The sequence below is a fragment of the Phyllostomus discolor genome, chromosome 10 (assembly GCF_004126475.2).
Source record: "Phyllostomus discolor isolate MPI-MPIP mPhyDis1 chromosome 10, mPhyDis1.pri.v3, whole genome shotgun sequence".
NCBI classification, from domain to species: Eukaryota; Metazoa; Chordata; class Mammalia; order Chiroptera; family Phyllostomidae; genus Phyllostomus; species Phyllostomus discolor.
Window position 1 is genome coordinate 51,352,388 of NC_040912.2, and position 25,995 is coordinate 51,378,382.

The 25,995-nt window shown below is 35.8% G+C and overlaps 1 protein-coding gene and 1 gene segment (V, D, J or C); one reads left to right on the forward strand and one right to left on the reverse strand.

The window, feature by feature from the left end:
* The window catches only part of STARD3NL (STARD3 N-terminal like), a 178,483-nt gene that overhangs the window by 73,085 nt on the left and 79,403 nt on the right, over nt 1-25,995 (forward strand). The gene's annotated exons all lie outside the window — the stretch shown is intronic.
* LOC114507748 lies at nt 1,818-8,307 on the reverse strand. The segment is given in 3 exon segments: nt 1,818-2,107; nt 4,234-4,284; nt 8,123-8,307. Coding segments are annotated over 3 exon segments (339 nt in total).

Here is a 25,995-nt window from a genome sequence, read left to right on the forward strand (position 1 = left end):
AGAATTTGAACACTTTCTTCTAAAGATGGATAAACATAGGCAACATGACATGGTCAAGATCAAATGACACAGCCAGTTCAAGCCAGACCAAGTAAATGAGGCTCTAAGTATGGAGCCTGAGGTGAAAGCTCTGGCCCAGTGTTCTTCCACACCATGTGGCAGTGTTGCTGTGATGGAAAAGTACTGGACCAAAAAGGAGGTATACCCACCTCCTACCTCAGAAAAGCCCAGAAACAACCAGAGGCGTCCACAAGGCTATTCCTGGGACCCCTGGACCCATTCTGTCTAAGGGAGGAGCTGGAATGTCAGAATAGTGACCCTAGTGGCACTGTCAAAGACTTGCTTTGCCTGAGACTCTTAGTTCATTTCATTAACACAAAGAGGAGCTGCACATCTAAGACACACATAAAATAAGGCAAAATTTACATACTTTTGGTGATAAAGGGAGCAATTATGGTTCTACCAGAGTATAGAGATGAGGAGAAAATAGAGATGCACCCACAAGTCCCTAAGAAAAGTCTCACTGGCTTTGGAGAAGAAGCAGTGCATGATTTGTCCTTCTCTGTTGAAAACAGGTGAAGGAGAAGCCACATGATACTAGGTAACAAAATGTGGGTGCTGAGTTTAGAGATACCTGGCTCCAAATGACTATTACAAAATGGTGACCATGAGCAGATAACATAATCTCTCTGATCTATAAACTGTGAACTACACCTACCTCCAAGGGCTCTGAGAGGGTTAATGGGATTTCCTGGTGTGTAGCAAAAAATCACTGAGTCCATATTCCATCCACATCTAACCTGTCTGCAGGGAACTATGATTAAAGATGATTGTCAGGGTGTGTGTGTGTGTGTGTGTGTGTGCATGCATAATCTATTATTTTCTAAAGTCAAGCAACTAATAGCAGCTGTTGAGGACTTTCATGTACCAAACATTATTAACTCATCTATTTCACACAACTCCACAAGACCAGGCACTGTGACTTCATTTTACACATGAGAAAATTATGTCACATACAGTTCAAATAGTTTGTCTGAGTTCACACAGATACCAATACTAGACCCAAGATTCAAATCCAGGCACTTCGGGTTCAGAGGGGAAGAGCCAACCCTCCACCACACTGCCTCTCCAGTGTCAGAGCGGTTCTCCTGGGTGATTGTGAGGATCAGGAAACCTGAAGCTTGTGAAATGCTGGTATAGATCTAAGCACAGAGTGCAATCAAGGTAGATGTTACTCTGTCACCAATCGAATTTCCCAAACCAATGAATATGAGTATGAATATGGTGACCTTTGAGAGAAAAGTAACCTGGCCACCTCCCTTTGGCTCTGGCCCCCCCCCCCCCTTGGAACCCATGGCCCATAGAAAGGATTCTAACTACAGTCCCAGGGAAGGAAACACAAGGGTGGTATTGACCATGATGACATTGCTGAATCTGATAGCTCATTTGCCATGTTCTCGCTTATCTGGGACTTTCATTAGATGTATAAAACTAAAGTAAACAGACAAAAGCAGACTTCTGAATTTAAAAAAAAATTTATTGTGGCTGTTATAAAAAACCAAATACAGAATACAAGTAGCCAAAGTGACAGCTTCTGGGTGCGTGAAATGAAAAGCCTCAAGATAGGTCCCTGGATAAAGAGCCCTAAGGAATGGGACTAGGAGCTGCGTGCTGTCTGTACTCAGAAGGCATGATTATGTGGGTTTGCTAGAGGAGCTGATCGAGATTATGGGAAGTGTGGTGCTAAAGAGTGCCCTTAGGCCCTGCACCTGATTTATGGACAAACTGGTTGTTACAGAGAGAAATTATCTTTTGCCCAGTGGTTTGAAAACCATTATGCGATAATGACATGATAGAAAAGTGTGTGTGAACTGAAATAATCCAAACCCAGAAAGGAAGTCCAGCTACATCCTCAGCAGACTTGTCCAGGGGAAAGAAGTAAAGAAAAATTGTGCCACCATCAGTTATAAACTCTTTCCACGGCCACAGACTGCTGTTCTCCTAAACAGACAGAAGGAAATGATGGCAAAGTAGACCAGGCTCTTGAGGAGGAGGAGGATGTAGGTGTAGTAGGCGGAGGTATTGGTGAGCTGCAACCGCAGTATATCTAGGAGAAGTCATTTGATTAGTTCCATCTGTTCTTTGAGAGGATAGGAAATATTAATGGGAGGGGTTGTAATCATTTAGTTTATGACCTACATTGAGGAGACACCTCCGCACCACCAAACCCACAAATACACAAACATCTGCTACCACTACCACCAAAAGCAACAAGACAACTTACAATGTAGCTTGCAGACCATGTTACGTACAGCACTACAAATATTAAAAACTAAAATTACATTTTTAATGAGAGAGTCCAAAGAGAAAATATAATTTGTGGTAAATAACTTTCTTCAATTCTTCACCACTACTCTGTCTCTAATTAATAGTAAAAGTTAATTAATGTTATTAATGTTCATTAACCACTAACCAAATCCCAAACACTGTGAGCTTTTTACTAGAAACTTTAATCTTATATAATTTTTATAGTAACCTATGAAATTATTATTTTAGTTCCCATTATAAAAATAAAAGGGTGACACAGAGAGAAGAAATTTGCCTGATGTTATGCATTTAGTAAGTGCCAGAATCCAGATTTCAATCTCAGCAACGTGACTTCACAGAACACATTTTTAGTCCCTCTGTAATTGTGAATCTCCAAGGGCAATGAATAATACCCTGACATCAAGGGGTTAAGAGTTAATATGAAATTGGGCCGCTGATTTAGAAGCATCTGAGTCATTGTATGTGCATGCAATATGATTCCAAGTAAGGATCAGGTCCTCGAACATATGGTGGTGGTCACCAGCATGTGGCTGCAGGTTTTAGCAGAGGACATTATGTTAATGGGGAGAAAGTGGTTAATCCAAATGCTCTGAAACTTTAAGACATCACAGCTCTCTCACCTGTCTTTCCTGAGTATCCCTCATTGTGGCTATGACACTGTAGGGTAATTGCACTAAATATCTTTTAAGTTTTGCAAGAAATACATGATGTCAAGAAATAATTGATGACAGTGTGGTGGGCCTGACTGCTACTCAATAAACCACAAGGCCAAGTCCTTTCCTGTGGAAATTTCCCTTTGACAAGCTTTATCTCCATAGTGTCAGAACTCCAGAATCATTAGTACTTGGTGTTGAAAGGGACCTCAAGAGCAGATGTGCTCAGAAGTTCTTTGTGTTCACCAGGTAAGGTGTTAACTGAGGTCCACAGCCCCCTTGATATTGAAAATGGAGGAGAGCTCAGCAGAGCTAGAACCAATGCTTCTAGGGGCTTTCCTTGTACACATGTAGGGACAAGAGGCCAGAAAATTATACATATTCTATGCCAACTAAATGAGATACCCTATGCTGGACATTCCACATATGTGACCTTATCACCACAATAACTTGGTTTGGTATAATTATTCCTGGTTGGCAGGTAAGGAAAGTATTTCAGAAAATGTAAGTACTCATATTCATGTCACTAGCAATTAAAAGAACTGGGGTTGAAGCCCAGTTTATGGCACTGGGAAGCCAGGCACTGCCCCCTACCACCATCCTTGCCATGCATCCATTGTGTCTCACGATCTTGGCTTTGGGCTTTCTTGCTCTGTGACTTGACTCTCAGAGGAAGAATAGAGAACTGAGTAAGTGTATGAGCTCTTGATTCCTATGGCCTGGGTTAAAACCACAGATTTAGCTGCTTGGCTTGGTGTAAGGGAGGTCATTTTATCTCATTGCTCTCATCTGTGAAATGGGAAAATTATTTGTTTAAACTAATCTTAATCTTAATCTTAATCTAACGTGTAAGACTATACTCCACAGTACTAAGAGAATTAAACAGGTAATTTCAGGTTATTACTACTAGCAAGGACCAAAGACAAAAAAATCTAAAAGCAACTTGATATCACATTCTCCCTAGTCATTAGAAACAAAAGCCATACAAATGAATAAAGTCAGTGTTGAAATAATCCTGAGCATATCACGGCACCCTCTAATTCACCGTCATCTCATGCTAAAAGCCAGCATTCATTGTGTTAAGGCAACTACTAGGAAAGGATGGATTGGCTTAAAATAGCACTTGGTCTATTCTGCAAAATCCAGCAATTCTCATTATGCCATGCTAAGCTCTAGAAGTTCAAAACTTATGTTGATCAGGAGGGAAAAATGCGATCGCATTACATAAAGGCAAATATATGCAGAAACTTACCACTTTTATCTTCCAGGCAATCATCTACTTTAGGATTAAGACCAGCAACCTCTACAAGAAATGAGAGCAACTATTAATGATTTGTTTGTAATCGTTACTTGACAGCTTGTGTCTGTGTGTATCCGGATAGACAGACAGCTAGATAGATGATAGATGATGATAGATGATGATAGATAGATAGATAGATAGATAGATAGATATAGAATCTGCCCACAGAGAGGAGAGAGCTGTTAAAAATATGAGTTCCCCCATTCTAGGAAGAGATGTTCAGACTCCATGTAATTCAGTAAACTGAATTCACATATTGTGTTTCTGCACATGAAGATGCTGCTCATGAAGGATACATTCTTTCTTTTTAATCATAACAGGAGCGTGCTATACAAGCCTACCTGTTTCCTCCTGCATTCATTGCTCCTAGCACAGTGTCCACCACAAAGCAGCTGTTCAATAAATACTTGCTGAATGGAAAAAATAAACAGAAGAAGGAGCTGCTCTACAGTCTTCAGCACACACTGCTGACATGAACAGTTGCTTCCCAAATGAATTCATTTAATCGTAGAATCGATAACAGAATCTTACATATTGGAAATAGTCTTGTTTAAGAAAATTTCCCATCTAAGCCATACCTTTCCCAAGCATGCATATCCCCAGTGACCCTGCTCACACACATAATTTTCTGGACCTGTGGTCTTTGTGGACATGACAACAATATTAATGAAGGCTAATGTCTGTTGAGTGATTATTACTGTGTGGCATAGTGTATGTTAAATGCTTCAGATGTGTTATTTCATTTAATCTTTCAATAACACTGAAGTGAGGTGTATTTTGGACTCCAAATTACAGACAAGAAAATGAGGTGCTGAGAGTCATACCAGTGACAGCAGAGCCAGCATTCACAGGATGGTAGTAGGAGAGTAATTGGAAGAGAACATGTGGAAAGTACCCTGTACAACAATCCATAGAAATAGAAAATAATCCATAGAGACCACATAACTCCAAGATAGTGGACACTAAAACATCATCCCTTCCAGATATCTTAATTATACTTAGTAAATGACTGTTTTATTTCAGGAACTCAGCATTTCAGTGAAATACTGTCCAGGAATAAAAAGATAAACCAAGTCATATCTATAGTTTTTTGAATATATAAAACCTGAGATGAGAGTTGTATTTATCTACAATGTTTTTTTAAAAAGGCAAATGTACATACAAAGACAAAATTTCTTTAAAAGTTCATCTACTGTTGGAGGAAAACAGTTGCAATGGTTGCTTTAGTTTATCCTTTTCTACTAAATGTGTTCTTGGCCATATGGATACAATCCCAGTATGTAATTCTATGTGCTCATGACATCTTTTCTTGGTGTGTACCAGAGAAATGGGTGTGAGGTATAAAGGCTTTGGGGTAAATCCCAAGATTGAAAATGTCAATGTAATCATATTTAGATGTTAAAATAGCTTCAAAAACTCACTCTACTGCTTCTTAAAATTCTCTTATTTTCCTTAGAGTGACTTTATTCATTAAAAGATAAATAAATAATGTCACCACCATGTATTGCTTGACATAAAAACAATAAATGATCAATTTTTCATAATAAAATCTGTGGGTATAACCTAATACTTTTTCCTAATCTGGTTGAAAACTTGAACAGATTAGTTTTGTGTCTCTTTAGAATAGCTTCATTGATTTGTGCTTCCATGTTATGGTTTTAGCTTTTGACAAAAAAGAACAACAACAAATTTCCAAGCAACAGCATTAGAAATTTTCCATAGAATGATATTAACAGAAATGCCTGCGTTAGCTTTGTTCCATGTTTCAGAAATTAAGTGCCCAGTAAACACCTTATAAACTGGACCTTCTCTCCTTTAAGATAGTCACCCCGATCACTAGAAAAATGAAAACGTAATAGAACACTTAAGTCCAGTGATTATATTATACTTGTTTTGCATATTTGCTCTCTGTTTCTTAGCTGTAGAAACAGAAAAATTAGCACTGTTTTGGCAGTCTTTAGTTTTAGGAAAGAATATAAATAAATACTTATATGTGAATAAATACATTCATGTTATATTTTTGAAAGGAAGTATTTTTGGTGACATAATTTCATTTGCTCTTCAGCACAGCCCCAGGAGAAAGCCCAGGCCAGGTTTCAAACCTGGTTTGACTACTGGGGAAACTCAGGACTGAGAAGGAAAAGTTTACTTCTGAAATTCCAACTGGTAAACCACAAAGGTCTTAGCACCCCTTGTTATGGCCTTGTTCCCCACTGCTTAAAAGGCCTTGTTAACCACTGGGAACAGTACCACCTGATTCCTTCCTATGGGCACTCTGGGGCCTTTGGTCTGATTTGTTAATACAGGACTTTAAGTTCTAGGAACTGGAAAGCATTATGCTAAGCGAAGTAAGCCAGGTGGTGAAAGACAAATACCATATGATCTCACCTTTAACAGGAACCTAAAAGCAAAAGAAACAAACAAAATATAACCAAAGAGACTGAAATAGAGAACAGGCTGACAGTGACCAGAGAGGAGAGGGGAGGGAATTTCAAGGGAAAAGAGGAAGGGTTTACAGAAATAAGTATAAAGGGCACATGGACAAAAACTACAGGGGGTGGAAATGAGAGAGAGATGGGGAGGGCTAGGGTGGGTGGGCTGGGCTGGGAGTAAAAGACAGAAAACTGTACTTGAACAACAATTAAAATAAATTTTTTAAAAAAGGGAAAAAGAGACTTTAAGTTCTGAGTCTAGGGAGTTAGTTCCCAGACCACTGCTGGAGCTAGAGCACATTCAGCGCTCTGCCCACACTGTCTAAATATGTATGAAATCTGAATCAAAGGCTCTCCTTTGGGACGATGTGCCTGAGTCTCGAATGGCCCTGAATGTGTAGGGAAAGAGGATATTCTCTTCACTGTGTGCATCCTTCTCAGGACAGTAATTCATCCTAATGTATTCATCACAGGCTTCCTGGCCTGACTCCCATTACAACTGCATTGCATGGGTGTTTCCAGTGGCAAGAATTACGTGCTCATTATGCAGGATGGAAATCTGTTTCTACACATCAGCCTCACCCAATCTTTAATTATGAAATTTACCTACTGTGGTGTATGTAATACAAACCTGAAAAACCTAGGACCACACAAAAACTGCAGGGCTCAAGTATCCTGTTTTTGTTGAAGCTTGATTCAACTCCCTCAGAAGGATACCACCTGTTACCTAACAATTCATTGATTATACTTTGAGTATAGCAGCACCGAAGTGACTGTGACTTTGTAGCTGAGGAGAAAATGCATGAAAGATATATAATTCTTCTTATTTTCTGGTCAAGTAAGATCATCAAAAGTGGAAGCTGCCTCAGCTGGTGTGGCTCAATGGGTTGAGTGGCAGCCTGCAAGCTGAAGGGTTGCTAGTTCTATCCCCATTCAGGGCACATGCCTGGGTCTCGGGCCAGGTCCCCATCAGGGAGCACACCACAGGCAACTACACATAGATTTTTCTCTCTCTTTCTCCATCCCTCCCCCTCTCTAAAAATAAATAAAGAAAACATTTTTAAGTGAAGTCTCTTTTTGAACAGTTGTTGTGTGATAAGCTGCTAGGTGCTTTCATGTATGCTGCTTCGTTTAAGCCACATTGCAACCCTAAAAATCATCATGTGACTTTAATATTTGGATGATAAATCTGAGGCTGAGAGGAGTAAAATCATCTAATTCCTTACCATGTTCCAAAGCCTGTAATATTTTGATTCTGTGGTAAAATAACAGGATATTTTGCTACTATTAATTATAGCAACATTTAAGAAATATTTAGATATACCTTTTTTATTAATATTTGACAGACACTTGGGACAGTCACTCTGGGAACAGAAGTGTTCTGGGAAGTGATATGTGTATGCACATACCTTTATTTATTGAAGGAAAAAGAATCTCTTGATCAACTCCTCTTTCATTATTCTCGTGTTTGACGATGCATTTGTGTTCTTTATCCATTGACTTTGCAGTCACGGTCAGCCAGCTGAATTTCATGTACGTGTCCTTAGTCTTCATGGTATTTCCCTGCTGGGATGCCAGAATTGCATTGCCATCCTTTTCCTTCCAATACACCTTAATAACATCGGGGAAAAATTTCTCAAGGAGACAAAGATATGTCCCAGCCTTATGAAGATTTATTTCAGCAACTGAAGGAAGAAAAATCGTGGGCTTAGGAGCAATATCTGATGAATCAAGGCTTCTCTCTGTGGGGTGAAGTGAAGAAGTAGTTAAGTATTAGAAATACACAGGATTGTGTGGTGTGGAACAATCTGGCATATAGTAAAAGGAAGAAAAGCTGCCATTGAATTAGTGCTTATAATGACTTTTCATCCACAATATATTGTGATGTATTTATTATTGTTCTTATTTTCAGAGGGGAAAAGAGGTTATGTAACTCCTCCAAAGTCATAGCTATTAAATGGCACAGCGTGAATTACATCTTGACCTTTATTCCTTTTCCACATGCTAAAATGGGGTATGACTTTTAACAGCTCCAACATTTCTGAATTTACTGATTTGTTTTAATGTCTTTGATACTATCACAGATGGGAGGTGGATGATAGGAATACAGGAAAAGACCTGGAGGAAACTTAGATTATTTCTCTTTAGATGAGAATGTTTAGTGACTTATAAAGTGCAAGGGAAAAAAAACAGACACAGAAACAGTATGATGATTGTCAGAGGGAAAGCAGTTGGGGTGGTAGAAGAGGGTAAAGGGAGGTTTAGTGGTGATGGAAGGAGACTTGAGTTTGGGTGGTGAACGTATGATACAATACACAGATGAAGTATTATAGAATTGTACACCTGAAACCTGTATAATTTTATTGATCAGTATCTCCCCAATAAGTTCAACAAAATAAAAAAAATAAGAAGTACTTATCTCTCCCCGGGAATTTTGTAACATAAGCTCTCTTTGGCCACACATTCTCGTGTCCTGTAACTCTGGAAACTCACTCTCCATTCACCTAATTCTGGAATGCAACATATTATCTTTTTTCCATTAAAATAAATGCCTGGATGCAATTTTTTATTTTTTCTAAACAATACACCATCTCTTGTTTTAATGAGACTCTATTTCAAGTTATTCTTTTAGCTTCAAATATGAACCCCATGTCCAGCTCTGAAGTAACAGAATTCCTAATTGATTTCTAATTTTATATAACATCTTATTTTCACATTTGAACCACTCCAAAATTTTTGGGACAGTGTTTAAAACTGCACCTTCAAATTATTTATGACTCCTTGAATTTAGAAGCAAAATAGCAATATTTTCAAAACTGCTATTAACATTTTTATTGATTATTTTCAGAAACATTTATACTAATCTAAAGAGTAAATGCCCTTGACAGAACTTCATTTGGCCTAAAAAGATTCACCAAAAGCATGTTTTATTTTGGAATTTCACTTGAAGATTAAACATGACTATTATACCATACTTTAAATACACCATATTTTGGCCCTGTGTGTCTCCCCTAAAATTTATATCTACCTTATCTGGCTGCTGAGGTAATTTTAGAGCTCGATTATTTTCTTTATTTTTTTTTTTTTGCCAAATAAAACACATACATAATTGGAGCAATGTGAAAACTTATGGTTCTAAAGTTTTTGCAAATATAATGTAAAATATATAATTAAACATCATATATTTATAAAGGCATGCCCCATGATCCCTGGAATGTCACTTGCTTATACATTTATTATTAATCTAATGTTCGAAATTATAAATATTAGAACCCTTTCCAATTTGATTCTAATTAAAATACAAATTCCTTACTATATTTTCTTTGGGCTAGGTTGGAGTTAGTTCAGCAATTCAATGGGTAATTTTTTAAGAAAATAAGAATTGGATTTGTCATTTGAGAAGAAAAGCAAAAAAATTCTTCAGTATATCTGCCTGTGGAACAAAGCTCCTGATTTTTATACTAAATCAGTAAGCAAACAATGTTAGTTTTCTTTTATCATGTTGAAAATATAATTAAGTTATAATGTACTTATTTTAATTTTATGTATCTTGCTCTTAGTGTAATAGCATTTTATTGATTATAGTAGTAAGATTTGTTTTGTATGTTTCTCCAACCATATACTTCGCTTTTATTTTAAAAACTTATTCTGTAAATAATATTAATTGTACATTATAATTACAATTTAGTCTCTAGTCGATATATTAAAAATAACTTTTTTCTTCATAGTAATACTTGTGACTCATTATACTAAAGAAATTGAAAATCAAATGACAAACTTGTAATACTTCTGTGTAGTAGCACAGTATTCTCATTGCCTGTCCCTTTTCCTTCGCTAGATTCTTTGTATTCTTTTTATTCTTTTCAAGATAAAATGAGTCTTGAACTTTCATACCTTTCTCCATGCAATAGTTAACTGAGTATTAATAGTGTACTTGGTTATACATGGTTAGTACTTATATCTGGATAATTACATTGCATGTTTTTTGTTTAAACATTTTTTAAATTCATTAAAAATGTTTTTATAGTCAAACCCTTTTTATGATGCATAAATTAGAAACAAGATAAAAATTAAATAAGCTTTCTAATACATTTCTATAGTCATTTGTATAATGAAATAATATACCTGAGTTAAATTGCCTGAGTTGTTTATATTTATTCAGACATAGCAGCTAAAATTCTATTTAAATTTATCAAATTTTACATAAATGTCAACTGCATTTTCAATAGAAATTATGGTATTTCAAACCTACATATTAATATTTTCCTCATTTTTTCTTGTCAATATCCTTCATCAAATGAGTAGTTATAGCTATTTTATTTATTTATGAATTTCAGTTATGAAATTTCTAACTATATTTGATTGACTTTACATATTGACCATTTTCTGTATGATTTTAAGCTTTTTAAAATCAATATGAGCATAAAGCTCAAACATTGACTATGATATTTGAAGCCAATGAATGATGGTGTTAGAAATAATATCATTTAAGATAAAAGATTAAGATTTAAAGCACATAAGCCAGCAATAAAAATTAAAAACAAACACATTAATAACCTTTTTTTTTTTTGCCAAGGATAAGAACAGTGGTGGAAAAGATAAACCAATACCTCCAGACTCATTTTTTCATGAGTAGTTAGAAAGAAGTGCGGCTGAATTCTCTGAGGAATTTCTGCTCTTTCAATGTTATTGGACGCAAACAACTCTTCATACTGGATACAATTCTCCTTTACATTTCATTTGAGGGAACGGATTATGTGCAAGTACTTCATTCACACCATCTCAGTTCTCATACAAAACCTCTGGATGCACACTTATCCCATTTTATGAATTACGAAATTGAGGCCACAGAATAACTGCCCAAGTTCATGTAAGCAGTAAGTGGTGGAGCCAGAGCTCCATGTGTCCCTGACTCCAAAGCCCAGGCTCTTTCACAACATCATTGCACCATCAGAAATGGAAATGTGTCAACTCTCAGAACAGACCTATGGTTTGGGCCAAATGCTTCCATGATAATTCCATACATTATTCATGAACATTTTGTATAAGTCCATATGTACACAAAAGCAAACCCAGCTACGATAATTAGACAAAGTTGTCTATGTGTGCCTGTTGGGATTTGTTTTATAATCTCTCCTATGATTTCTACATCTAATCCCCATCACATTCCTGTGTTATTTAAATATTTTTACTGTTATTCCAATTTAACTGTTTCTTATCTTCCCTCTATTATTTTGAAAAATTGCATTCTTCTGATACCTACCTGTGACAACAAGTTTTGTTCCATCACCAAAGAGTTTTCTATCATATTTCCACAGTGATTCACCCAGTATCAAAAACTTTAGACTAATTTAGCTTCTCTGAGTTTTTCAAGTTCTAGTGGAACTATGATGGTTTGTAAATCAAGGGGTCAGTATTCTGCTTGTGGTTTATTTTGCTCATAACAAGTTCTGTGACAGAGCTAATAAAAATAATGTTTTGGTGCTTTATTTTTCTGAAAACAATGATTTGAGTGTAAATCAACTCAGTATCACTACTATTGAGAGCAAAATGAAATGAGATTTGAAAAGCAATTTGATTAAAATTACTATGAAAATAAGAGATTATAATCATTATTAGTCATTTGCCAGTGATGACTTTATGCTCCATATAACTCTTTAATCTCATGGGACCAAACTTTGCCCTTACCAGTAGGAATTCATCACTTTGGAATTGTAGCTAAATCCCGGGCAATGCATTCCACTTTGCTCTAATATGCCTGCAATTCTCAAAGCCATCACCATGGGAAAGATGCCTTTCACATGCTTTTTTGACACACAATCATTTGTCTTGTCTTATCTGTATTTCCAGTGTTAAAAGTAATTAAAGAGAACACTGGCTAAAGTTTAATAGTATTCAGTCAGTATACACAGCTGCTTCACTTGTGTTGTCCCAAACAAATAGCTCTTTCCCCAATCAAGAAACAGCACAATCTATTTGCATTCCAAGCTTTCACCAAAAATTTCAGCCTCAAACTGACATCTTTCCAGCTCATACTAAAAGTTCAGCTGGAAGCCCATGCAGTGGCCTTCAAGCCAGAATGATAAGAGAAATGGCAGGATACCTTTCCTCAAATATTTCTGTTGTCTTGTTAGACTGCTAAAATGTTACCTGCCTGATGTTATCTGCTAAGGATCACCATCTGTGAATGACATCAAATGCTATAATGCCTGTAGCATTGATGCAATGGCAGTGTAAATGGGTTTGATTAAAGACCATTTCTTCCATTTTATACGATGGGCATTGAAGACAGTATTCCCTTTACTTTCCTCCTAATGGACTCATGCATTGAAATCATTTTCTAATTATATAGTAAAATAACTGAAAATTTAGAATGCTTCATTTTATCAGTTAATAAAAAGTATGTACTCCACTACAGTTTTTGCTACATTTTTTAAGTTCACATTTGAAAAATTGTGGAAAAAACTAACATAATTTCCTATCTTTGAGTGTAAAATTTTACCCCATGCTTTAAGCTAGATAATTAATTACAGTTCTCTATTCTTCTGCTTTCTGTAGTACTTTTGACCTTCTATTCTTATTTCATGGTCTGACTGCAACTTTGATTTAGGTCTTCTCAAACAGATTTTAGAAAAAGGCAATTTCAATAAATGACAAGTAGTTTGTTTCTTTTTCTGCCCATGGGGCTGATAGTTTAATAAGGTCTAACTCAAACATGACAGGAGGGACGAGAGGACATGTTTGTAAATCCTTGCTCTGTGACGTAGATGCAAAACATATGGAATTGAAACAGACTGAATGTGGCAGAACATAAGGTGAGGCTTTCCTTCCCAGGATATTCCCTCACAAAGCAGGGGCTGCCTTATATTTCAGTTCTTGTGCAACCTCTCATAGTGAAAGATGTTCTTCCAATATTGTGCTCTGATTTAAAAATATACTACTTAGACAAGATATCAAACTAAATCAATTTTTTAAAATTTATTTTAAAAGCAATACTAGTTGTAGAACTAGCGTTGATTGATAATAAACAATAAAGAAATTCAACATGGATTTGATATATTACTAGAGACTAAAGCCTCTATAGTTTATGCTTACATTATACTATATAGAATAACAGAATAAGTGAAAAAAAGTCATTTTCTCTCATTTTGAAATAGTAATTGTTTCTTCAGATTAAATTCCAGTGACATCATTATAAAGGGATTCTAAAACACTCAGTAACTTAGAAGTTGCTCAAACATAGATGTTTTACATGCATGAGAAGAGTCTGAATAAAATTTTTAATGAAATATGAGGGCAAAAAATCACCTGATATTTTTATTGATATAATTTGTATTGATATTTCTCACTTGATATTATATATTCCAAGTGAGTTATGATATAATTATTAACTTTGTAGCTATAATCTGATTAAGAAACTAAATGTTATAATTGGATATTTTACTTTAATATGATACTATGATACTATAAATTGATATATGCAAGTTGCAACCCTCCTTTTTTACTTCTAGAATATTTCTACTGAAAAATGAGAGATCACCTTATATTTGATATAATGTTTATCATATTCTAATCATTTTTAGAAGCATGTAACAATTAATCTTAGAAATTGAAAGCATTTTGCAGATACTGACCATTTGTTCTAAAGCAACCTGCAGACTAGATAAAATTAGTGTATTTAACTGTGCTCCTGATTTCACAAAGAACTCCAATTGGTGGTAATCTGAATTCTGGAGAACTGACGTATTTTATCACTGACCATGCCCCAACATTTGTGGTAGGTAATTTCCATATTTAATTTCATTTAATCCTCACAACATCCACTTCAGATAGTTGTTGCATATGTCAAATGAGTGGACAGCAATATATCAAAATAGTACAAGTGATGTGTACTATTAAATTTTAGTTTATATTTTATTTAAAAATGTTTAATCATTTTTAAAATATTCAAAATATTTTAACAACTTAAAATATTTTACATACAATTTTATATTTGTCTCAGGTGTACAACATAGTTATTAGACATTCATATAATCTACAAAGTGATCACCCTGATAAATCTGGTAACCACCTGACAACATACATAGGCATTACAATATTACTGACTATATTCCCCATGCTGTACTTCACATCCTCATGAACACTTGTAGAGGACTTTTTATATTTTTTGATTGTTGCTCAAGTACAGTTGTTCCCATGTTCCCCCCACTACTCCCCCCAGCCCCACCCATTCCCACCTCCCACCCTCAATCTTACACCCCTTTGGCTTTGTCCATGTGTCCTTTATACATATTCCTTGATGACCCTTCCCCTTTTTACCCTGTTATCCCCTCCACCCTCCCCTTCCCATCTGGTTACTGTCAGTTTGTTTTTTATTTCAATATCTCTGGTTATATTTTGCTTGCTTGTTTATATTGTTGATTAGGTTCCACTTATAAGTGAGATCAAGAGCCAAACAGAGGACATGCCTGGAAGCAAGATTTCAACAGACTCAAAAGAAAAATATTTTCTTTTTCTTTCTTAGCTTTTGTATTTTCCAATTTTTCCATGATAGGCATGTACCATGTTTATAATTTTAATAAAGCAAAAAACACTGAATAAAAATTTATTTGCTAAAGAATGATTTTATAGAAATTGACAGATCCAGAGTCAAAGTCTGTGAGTTGCCCTACCTCACACTCCCCTAAAAACATTTTTCAGGACCCTCATGAATTATATCTGTCACCATTATTTAATTTGACTGCCACAATTTACACTGAGTATGCCAAAAGTTGGAAAAAAAGAGGACCAGAAAAAGTTGCTTTTCAATTTCATATGATCACAACCACTACAAAAACCAAATATGTCCTTTCTTTTTTCCAATGCTTTGTTAACTTTGTGAAAGTTCTTTGAAAATCTTTGAAAAACCTTCATTTGAATGAATCTGGTAGGCTAAAACATGCTTATGAAATGTACTCCTGCATTCAAACAGGCAAGATTCATTTTTAAGGCTAATGAAGAATGAACAAATTTACTGGACTGTATTTAGAATAAAATAAATCCAGTTTATGACATTCTTAACACAGTTAAATATTTTGACATTAATTATCCTCTATCAAATGACAATTGTAACAATTTTTCTCCAATATTTTCCTTTGGTTATTTTTGGTATCAAGTAAATAAATTATATAAGTGTCTTTAAAACCCTTTTAACATAAATATACCAAATGGACTGAACATCTCCACTATTTAGGTTCCCAGAGCTATTCTTACTAATTAATTCCTTATTAATGTTGCTCATGCTAGGTCAGGGGAAAATTGCCTCCCAAAATCTGGATGGAGTCATTAGCCTCTCTGGAGATCACCATGATATGCAATGAAACTGGGACTGAACCCAACAATTCTGCGCCCGCACCTGGACCCAGCTGGCAGCACCTGCATTACCTGCTTCCCCTCCCTACCTTAGCTGAAGAACTTAAAGAAAATTTACCTGTAACAATGAGCTGTGTGCCAGGATCAAATACTTTGATTCCCCTGACTCCATTTGCCCACTATCTGAAAAGCTTTTTATAGAAACATCCCTTTGTACCTGTTATAAAGTTGTGCACATATTTTCCAATAGTTATATAAACATATAAAATTGACCCTGTAATATTAAACAAAGATGAAGCTCAGGAAAAAGCACATCAGACATAAATGCAGTCCAGAACTAAAGAACTGGCCCCTCTCTGCCTGGGCACCTTGGGTTATGTCCTTTTACCTTTTCTCACCATTTTTCCTGAATATTCTTCCTCTCCTCCCTTAAAGAGTTTTCATGTGTAATTTATTTTTGCCTAGAGTATAATTTAGAGTTAATATTTCTTAAATTTTCAAAGAGAAATAACAACAGAAATAATATATTAGAGTATTTAATAGATATATTTCAATATGTTTTACAGATATTTGTTATTTATATGTATCAAGATTAAGAGGTGGGTATCTGGACTGATTTTAAAGTAACTTCTTTCTAGAATCCACTTCACACTGATAGACCAAAGAGTTGTTACAGATGTAAACAACTTGATCTTAATGATCGTCTACTGAGCTATTTAATGATGAAAGACTGCTCCTTTGGACTTCTTACCCTTACAGTTTCCAGGGCATTTACTACATCTGCTGTGCTGTTTATCAGATGCTATAGTTCGGTTCCGTATTTATGCAGCTGTCCCTTCCTGAGTGGAAAAGCAGCTCTGAGTTATGCAATTTAATTAGTAATGCAATTTAGTACAACTGATTTAATTCTTTTACCAGTTATAATATTTCTAGTATATTTGATACCAATATAGAAAGAGGATCGAGTGGAATGATGTCACAATGACTTTGCATTTTATCTAAATGCCACGCTAATCATATTTTAAATATTTAATAAGTGCACATTCAACATGACTTACTTGATCTTTTGGGAAGACAGAGGGGTGGCATAATTAAAAGCAGAAGCATGGTTTTCATGCAAGAGTAGTGACACAAATTATGAGCTATTACCAATTAAGTAATCAATTAAAGAGTCCATTCAACTGTCAGAAGGGTAAACATTCAGAAAAAAATGACAATATTTCTAGTATCATACAGTGGTCCCAACCATGTACTTTGGAGCAGACAAGTCTCTACTGAATTCTAAACTTTGCCATTGAAACTTGTCATGTGACCTGAGGCAATTAACCAAAATTCTCTGAGTGTCAGTTTTCTTATCTATGAAATGGGAATAAGATGATCCCTGCACAGGGCTACTGAAGAATTAGATAAGGCAATAAAACTATTTATCATGATGTCTGGCCTTCAGTAAATACTGGCTAATATTATTCTCTTTAATGATATGGTTTGAGGCCATTTTATTAAATTCTTCCACAAAACACAACATATGTATTTTATAAGCAATAATTGCTACATAAATTAAGAAAGCAAACAACTCATGAACCCAAGACCTTCTGCATCTATGATAACCACAGGTGAAAGAACATGGGGCCTAATCAACCTAGAATCTAGAATACTTACACACTAGACTAGAAGCTTTTTGAGGGTTGGGACTATGTCTTTTTCATTCCTTTATCTCCAGCATTCAGAACAGAAACTTGCCTCCTCTAAATGTTTGCTGACACAATGAACGAACAAATAAAGATATAAAACAATGTAAACTCTTTTCATAGATTGTGGAGCTGAAATGGTTTATTGAGCTGATAATCCCATTAAACTGGTCCATCTTTACTCAATATAACAAGACTAATGGTAGCATACATTGGGATGTTCTTTACTCATTCACTATAAAAATTAAGTATTTGCGTGGCTGTTAGGGGTGAGGTAAAAAGCAAACAATTTATCAAATTATTCAGAAAATGAAGCACTGTGTTTTATCTCAAAATACAGAGAAGAGATCATTAATAAAAGTGTCTCTCAATTAAAATAGTGCCTACAAGAAATGTATCTTAAACACATGACCTATACCAATGGTTTACCGACATGGTACTCCACATATTTTAATTTCTAGCCCAAGTCTACCCTTCTTTGTGTATGCAATTCTAAGAAAAGAATTTCAATCTTCTTACAAGCAGAGAAGGAAATAAACCATTTACAAAGTAGTTTTGTTCTCATATACAGTGACTAGTAGCTGCAAAATTGCTGTTCATATGCTGAGGCTGAGAATGTGGCAGTCAGAGCAGGGTGACCCTAAACTGTTTTTATCTAAATAGCATCTATCAGTTTTGCAAAAACAGGAAAAAGAAAGTTACTTACCATGGGGGATTACTATGAGCTTAGTCCCTTCTGCAAATATCTTGGTCCATCCTGAGTGATCACACTGGTTACAACTCCTACAAAAATATCACCATTTTCCTAAGCTTCATGTTTTGACCAGCATTGAAAAAAAAAAAAGCCAAAGCCATTAGATCTTCTGGGTTCCTTTGGAAGCCCTTAAATATAGGCTTATGTTTTTCTTATATAAATTGACCCAAATGTCTATTTTCTATCAAGGCAGTAATTATTGAAAACAAATGATAGAAAATGAAAAGAATAAAAGCAGGAAAAGAAGACACAAAGCCCGATTGGTCAACCACAACTTTTCTAAATTACCAGGAAATGTATTTAGAGAATTAAGACTTTTTTTTTACTTCCAGCTGTTCAATTGTGTGAACCTTCTCAGAGATTGCATCAAAAGGAAAGGCCCTTCCTTCTGTTTTCATGATCACCAGATATGCTCCTTTAGCGGTTTGGGAATGTGATTCTGAAAGGAGGAAACTCCCCACTAACTGAAAAAGCAAATTTGCCAACACAAATATACTTGATAAATGTGAATAAACTTCATTTTTAATAAAGCCACATTTATCATTTGACATTGTGATTATCCACCAGGTCATCCAAAATGAGAAAATTATTTCTTGGTGACATTACTATTCCTGGAATAAAGAAGAAATATGTATAATTCTATCTCCTGTGAAGATGTCTTATTTAAACTAAAATTTAAAAACAAAGTCCAGTTCTACGATATGTTCACAGAATAATCCTCTTGGAAGTTGTTCTGTAATCTTGTGCCTCTTATCTTGGATCAGGGGAAAACAAATCAGGAGAAGCTACTGAGTGTTCCTGGGCATACAGATGATTTGTCCATCTGCCAGAACCCAGAGAGGACAGGCCCTGGTGACTCCCATGTGCACATCAGATCCAGGTCCAAACCTGGATCCCATGAGCAAACTTTGCCCCTGTCCCTGAGAATGAAGCTGTGATGTGGTCCTGGTGGGAAACTGTGCATTCACAGTACAACCTAAACCCAACACAATGGGAGAGGACGTGGGAGTATTTTTTATCTGACAATTTCAAGTTATTATTACTTAGAGTTATCAAATACATTTTGCAACTATTGTAGATATAAATAATGCCCACCCAATTTCTTTCTAATAAATTGACCTCTTTATTTCTTTATTCTAAGACCACAGCAAAATTATTTGGAGCTTTAAAAGTTGTTTGTATTTCATGATCTATGATGGATTTAAGTGATAAAATGCAACAGAGTAAGTAGGAGTTACAAAATCTGTTATTAAATTTAAAGAAAAGATGAGAACTATATGAAGAAATAGTATATGATTTTACTAATGGGCTTAAAAGAAAACCTGAAAAAATGATAGATACACCATATTCATAAAGAAAAAACTTAAATTAGCATAAAAATTATGCTAATCCTTCCTTAATTTTAATGTAAAATTAACTGTAATTACAATAAGAATTACATTTTATATTTGTTCTATGATGTAGAGTTAGGGTGGGTAAGATAATTTGATCTTAAATGTTATTGTGGAGAATAAATATCAAATAATTAAAAATAATTTTTGTAAGATATTAGTGAATAGACATTGGGCACTTACTACAAAGCCACTGATATAACATGATAATGGTGTAGAATATGAAACAAAACAGAAACTCTACAAAATGTTCCAAGTATATGTTGATATTAAAATATCATATGGAATATTAAAATTGTATGGATATGATAGATTATTTAAAACCCGACTTTGCACTATTGATGATCTGCTTTGAAAATGAAAATGGCTCTCTACCTCATATCCTATAAAATAGCTTCCAAGTAGATTAGCATTTAAATTAGAAAGTACCTGGAGATATGAGCTAGAAAGAACAAGTAGGAGACTCTTTGTGTCCATTGTCAGAGGAGCTTTCCATGGAAAGTGGATAAGAGATACTTTTACTTTACAGTTAATTTTTAAGAAAGAGAAAATTAATGGCAGTGAGGTAGGTGGGAGCACAGCCCACTTCCCCCTGTGCCCAGCTAGAACGCCTAGCTGATCTTTTGAAGAACAGAGTGAACAGCCAGTGGAATCTCTGTTTAAATGAAGTTTGGAGGCCAAAAATTACATAGGACATTGAAAATCAGACAATGAGGAGATTGTGCTGGGAAGGTAAGGTCCCTGGGATCTACAGAGTCCTAGGCTACTCTGGTCCCAGGCCTGGTGCCAGCTGCTGTGGTTGGTGGTGGCAGCAGGATCTTTGGAGGAAAGCCAGATCAACAGATCCGTTCCCTACAGAAGCTTGAAGACAGTAGGGCACCAGGAGAGACCTGGATGCTTGAAGTCGCTGGGGGGAATAACGACGAACTGGGAGACACACAGAGGTAGTGTTCACTACTGGGACTGCAGTCTAGGGCTAGGTCATTACCAGAGAAACTGGGGAGCTGGGTGACACCTGGAGAAGGCAGAAGAGTTGGGCCATGTAGGACCCTAACCTGGATAGTCTCCAGTGTGAAAAGCCAGGCACTTGTTAAGAACAGCAGGCATAAAACAAGAAGATTTTACTCAAAAAAAAAAAAAAAAAAGGTTCTCAGCTGCTATTTAAGGAACTCTGGCACAGCGACTGGCCAGCAAAGAGGAAGGAGTAGGAGCATCTTAGGAACAGTTCAAAGGAGGGCAGCAGGGCTCAGGGAGTTAGCAGTCCCCAGAGAGACTTAACTTAGTGGGGGAACTGAACTGGCCTGAAGAGACTGAGAGTGTGCAGCACCCAGACCAGCAAAGAGGAAGGAGGTAGGATCTGAGTTGCCCCTAATCAGTGCAACTCATTGGTGACACAACTGGTAGATTAAAGGCATTGTCTTGGTGCAGATGGACAGTGGGGGCCAAGAACCATGCAGAGGTCCTGTGCTGGAGGCTGGACAACAGTGAATATTATGGCCCAGACCTGGCCCCCATCCCCTAAAAATGACAGGAAGGGAGAAAAGCAAAGCCCAGCCCCTCTCTGCCTGGGCATCCAGGAAGACCAACAGAACTTGCATGGTGGATTTAAAGTCAGCAGGAGGTTTTTCTTTTCCTTTTTCTTCCCCCCCCCCCCCCAATGCAAAACAATAAGATGTGGAGCAGTCAAGGGGACAGAGACAGAACCAGAGAGGGAGCACAAGGCTAACCCTGACACTGAGACAAATTTCACTCTGCTATCCTATAGAACTTGCATTTTATTGTTTATTTGTATTATTATTTTTCATTATTTTTACTTCTTTTATTTTATCAGTATTTCTTATTTCTCTTCTTTCTGTTTCGTTTTCTTCATTTTGTTTGTTTATTTATTGCATTGTTTAACCAGTTTTCCTTGTTCTCTCTTTCATATTGTATTATAATTTTCCTTCCTTCACTTCATTTGTGTTCCCATAACACACTACTCTTGGTCATGTACTTTCTATTTTCATTATTCAAATCATATATTTCTTGTCATATTATTGTTGTTCCAGTATTGTTGTGAATAATTGTTGTTCCATATAATTGTAAATACTACACAGCACCCCTCCCTGGTCTTAGCCCATTTCACTGTCTTCCAGAGCTTTATTACTGTTGAGGTTAACTCTATTATTTCACACACTATGCCTATTTTCTATCCTTTACTCTCACTACAGCTCATCATCTAACTTTGCACAAGCTCTTTGTTTTCTGAATTCAGCTCATAATCATCCTCCCTTTTAACAAGAGTCTTATCTCTCTTTCACATTTTATTAAAAGTGGTAAGCTGGGTGAAATATTCACAGTTAACATAATACATATCCAAAGGATCCCCTGTCTTTTCTATACTTGTTGGTACTTTAAATGCCATAGAATACTCTCCTGCTGTCTTAATCCATTTTGCCCTCCTCCTGCCACTGCTCACATACAAAATTAGTTGGGAGTTGTGAACACCAATATATCTGGTGGAAGAGAGAACCCACCAACAAAGGAAACAACAACAGGTAAAAAAACAAGTATAATAAGAGAGCTCAAACAAACAGAAGAAAGGGCAAACCTAGAGCATCCAGAAAAAGAGATAAAAAATACCACACCACTAACTCCCATAGAACCTGTACCATAGAAGTTCACCCTACAAGGATAGCTGGCAAAGTAGAACATCAGGAAGTGCAGAAACAAACAAACAAAAAAAGAGTCACTTAAAATGAGGAGACAAAAAAGGAACTGCAATCAAAATGAATGGAAGACTCCCCACTAAAAGAACTAAATGAAATGGAGGTAAGCAAACTATCAGGTATAGAATTCAAAAGAATGGTTATATGGATGCTCAGGGAACTAACAGATACTGCAAGGAACTGAGTGAGAACTATAACCGTATGAAAGAAGAAATAGAAACTATAAACAAAAACCAGGAAGAAATGAAAAATACAATTTCTGAAATAAAAAGTATGCTGGGAGGAATTACAAGCAGGCTGGATGAAGCAGAGGACTGAATTAGTGAGCTAGAAGACAAGGTAGAAAAAAACACCAAGGCGGAGCAGCTGCATGAAAAAAGACTCAAAATATATGAAGATAGTTTAAGGGAACTCAAAGAAAACATGAAATGCAACAACATTCAAATCACAGGAATACCAGAAGGAGAATAAAAGGAATAAGTGATAGAAATGCTGTTTGATGAAATAATGACAGGAAAGTTTCTGAATCTGGAGAGGGGAAAAACCACACAAGTTCAGGAAGCACAGAGGATCCCAATCAAGATGAACCCAAAGAAGCCTACTCCAAGATGCATCATAATTAAAATCCTAAGTTTTAAAGACAATGAGAGAATCTTAAAAGCAGCAGCAAGGGAGAAACAAGAAGTAACATAAAAAGGGGTTCCAATGAGGCTACAGGTGCTTTCTTAACAGAAACACTTCAAGGAGGGAGAGGATGGTAAGAAATATTCCAAGTAATGAAAAATAAAGGACTGCAACCAAGACTATTCTACCCAGTGAGGCTCTCAATTAAAATGGAAAGAGAAATAAGGATTTCCCCAGAAAAAAAGAAGGCTCAAAGAATACACCTCCACCAAACCAGCACTACAAGATATGCTAAAGGGACTGCTATAAGAAGAAGGAAAAGAGTGAGGAAGAGAGGAACACAGGTACAAAAGGGGAAATGAATAAATACCTATCAATAATAACCTTAAATGTTAATGGATTAAATGCTCCAATCAAAAGACATAGGGTAGTTCAATGGGTAAGAAAACATGACCCATGTATATGCTGCCTACAAAGGACCCAACTGAGAAAAAAAGGAACTACACAGATTGAAAGTCAAGGGTTAGAAAACAATATTCTAAATGGACAAGAAAACAAAGTAGGAATATCAATACTTATGTCAGACAAAATAGACTTCAGAACAAAAGCCATAAAAAAGACACTTCATAATACTCAAGGGAAGAATACTTCAAGAATACATAAACATTGTAAACATATATGCACCCAACAGAGGAGCACCCAAATATATAAGAAAAATCTTGGAGGACTTCAAGAAAGATATTGACAGCAACACACTTACACTAGGGTATTTTAACACTCCACTGTCAAAAATGGGTAGATCTTCCAAACAAAATATCTTCAAGGATATTGTGGCATTGAACAATGCCCTAGATCCAATGTACTTAACAGATTATATATATATATATACATATATATAATATCTTTATATATATATATATAATATCTATCTATCTATATATATAACCTTTCATGCCAAAGAAGCAAAGTACACATTCTTTTCAAATGCACATAGAACATTTTCAAAGATAGACCACATGTTAGGACACAAAACCAGCCTAATCAAATTCAAGAAAATTTAAATCATATCAACATTTTCTCATACTACAGTGGACTGAAACTAGAAACCAACTCAAGGAAAAAAACTCAAAAACACTCAAATTCAGGGAGATTGAATAGCATGCTATTAAACAGTGACTTTGGGTTAATGGGTTACCCAATGACAATAACCCTGTGACAATGGGTTAATGATGAGATCAAGGGAGAAATAAAACTTTCTAGAAACAAATGAAAATGAACACACAACAGTCCAAAACTTATAGACCACAACAAAAGCAGTCTTAAGAGGAAAGTTTATAGTGATACAGGCCTGCCTAAAAGAGATAGAGACATTTCAAATGAAGAACCTAACCCCACATATACAAGAACTGGAGGAACAACAACAAAGAAAGCCCAGAGCAAGTAGAAGGAAAGAAAGAACCAAGGTCAGAGCAGAATTAAACAACATAAAGACTAAAACAACATCCAAAGGATCAATATATCTAGGAGCTGGTTCTTTGAAAAGATAAAGAAAATTGACAAGCCTTTAAGCAGATTTATCAAAGAAAAAAGAGAGAGGATTCAAATAAACAAAACCAAAAATGAAAGAGGAGAGATTACAACTGATAACACAGAGATGCAAAGGATTGTAAGAAATTACTGTGAACAACTATATGACAAAAAATTTGAAAACCTGGGTGAAATGGACAAATTTCTAGAAAAAAATATAATCTCTAAAAACTGAATGAAGAAGAAGCAGAAATCTTGAACAGACCAATAACAGCTGATGAAATTGAAGCAATAATCAAAAAATTCTTGACAGACAAAAGCCCTGGACCAGATGGTTTCACAGGAGAATTTTATAAAACATTTAAGGAAGAGGAACATTTAAGGAACCCTTATCTTTCTCAGACTACTCCCCACCCCTCCCCCAAAAAAAAACAAGAAGAGGGAAGACTCTAAAACTCTTTTTATGAAGCAAGCATCACCCTAATTCCAAATCTAGATAAAAATGCAACAAAGAAAGAAAACTATTAACCAATATTGCTAATGAATATGATGCCAAAACCCTTAACAAAATGTTGGCAAACTGCATCCAGCAATACATTAAAAAGATCATACACCATGATCAAGTAGGATTCATCCCACGGGTGCAAGGATGGTACAACATTCTCAAGTCAATAAACATAATACATCACATAAACAAAAGGAAAGACAAAAATCACATGATCATATCAATAGATGCAGAAAAAGCATTTGATACAGTACAGCACCCATTTATAACAAAAGCACTCAGCAAAGTAGAAATAGAGGGAGCATTCCTCAAGATGATAAAGGCCATATATGAGGAACCTACACCCAGCTTCATACTAAATGAGCAAAACTAAAAGCTTTCCCACTAAAATTAGAAACAAGAAAAGGTTGTCCACTTTTGCTACTTCTATTTAACATAGTATTGGAAGTCCTAGCCATAGTGATCAGACAAGAAAGAAAAATAAAAGGCATCCAAATTGGGAAGGAGGAAGCAAAACTGTTTCTGTTTACAGATGATATGATAGTACACCTAAATAACTCTATAGACTCCACCCCAGAACTATTCACCCTAATAAGCATATTTGGTAAAAGATCAGGATTCAAAGTCAATATTTGGAAATCAAAGGCATTTCAGCTGTGGCTGGTGTGAATACATGGATTCAGCATTGGCCTGAAAACCAAAGGGCCACTAGGTTCATCCTCAGTCAGGGGCAC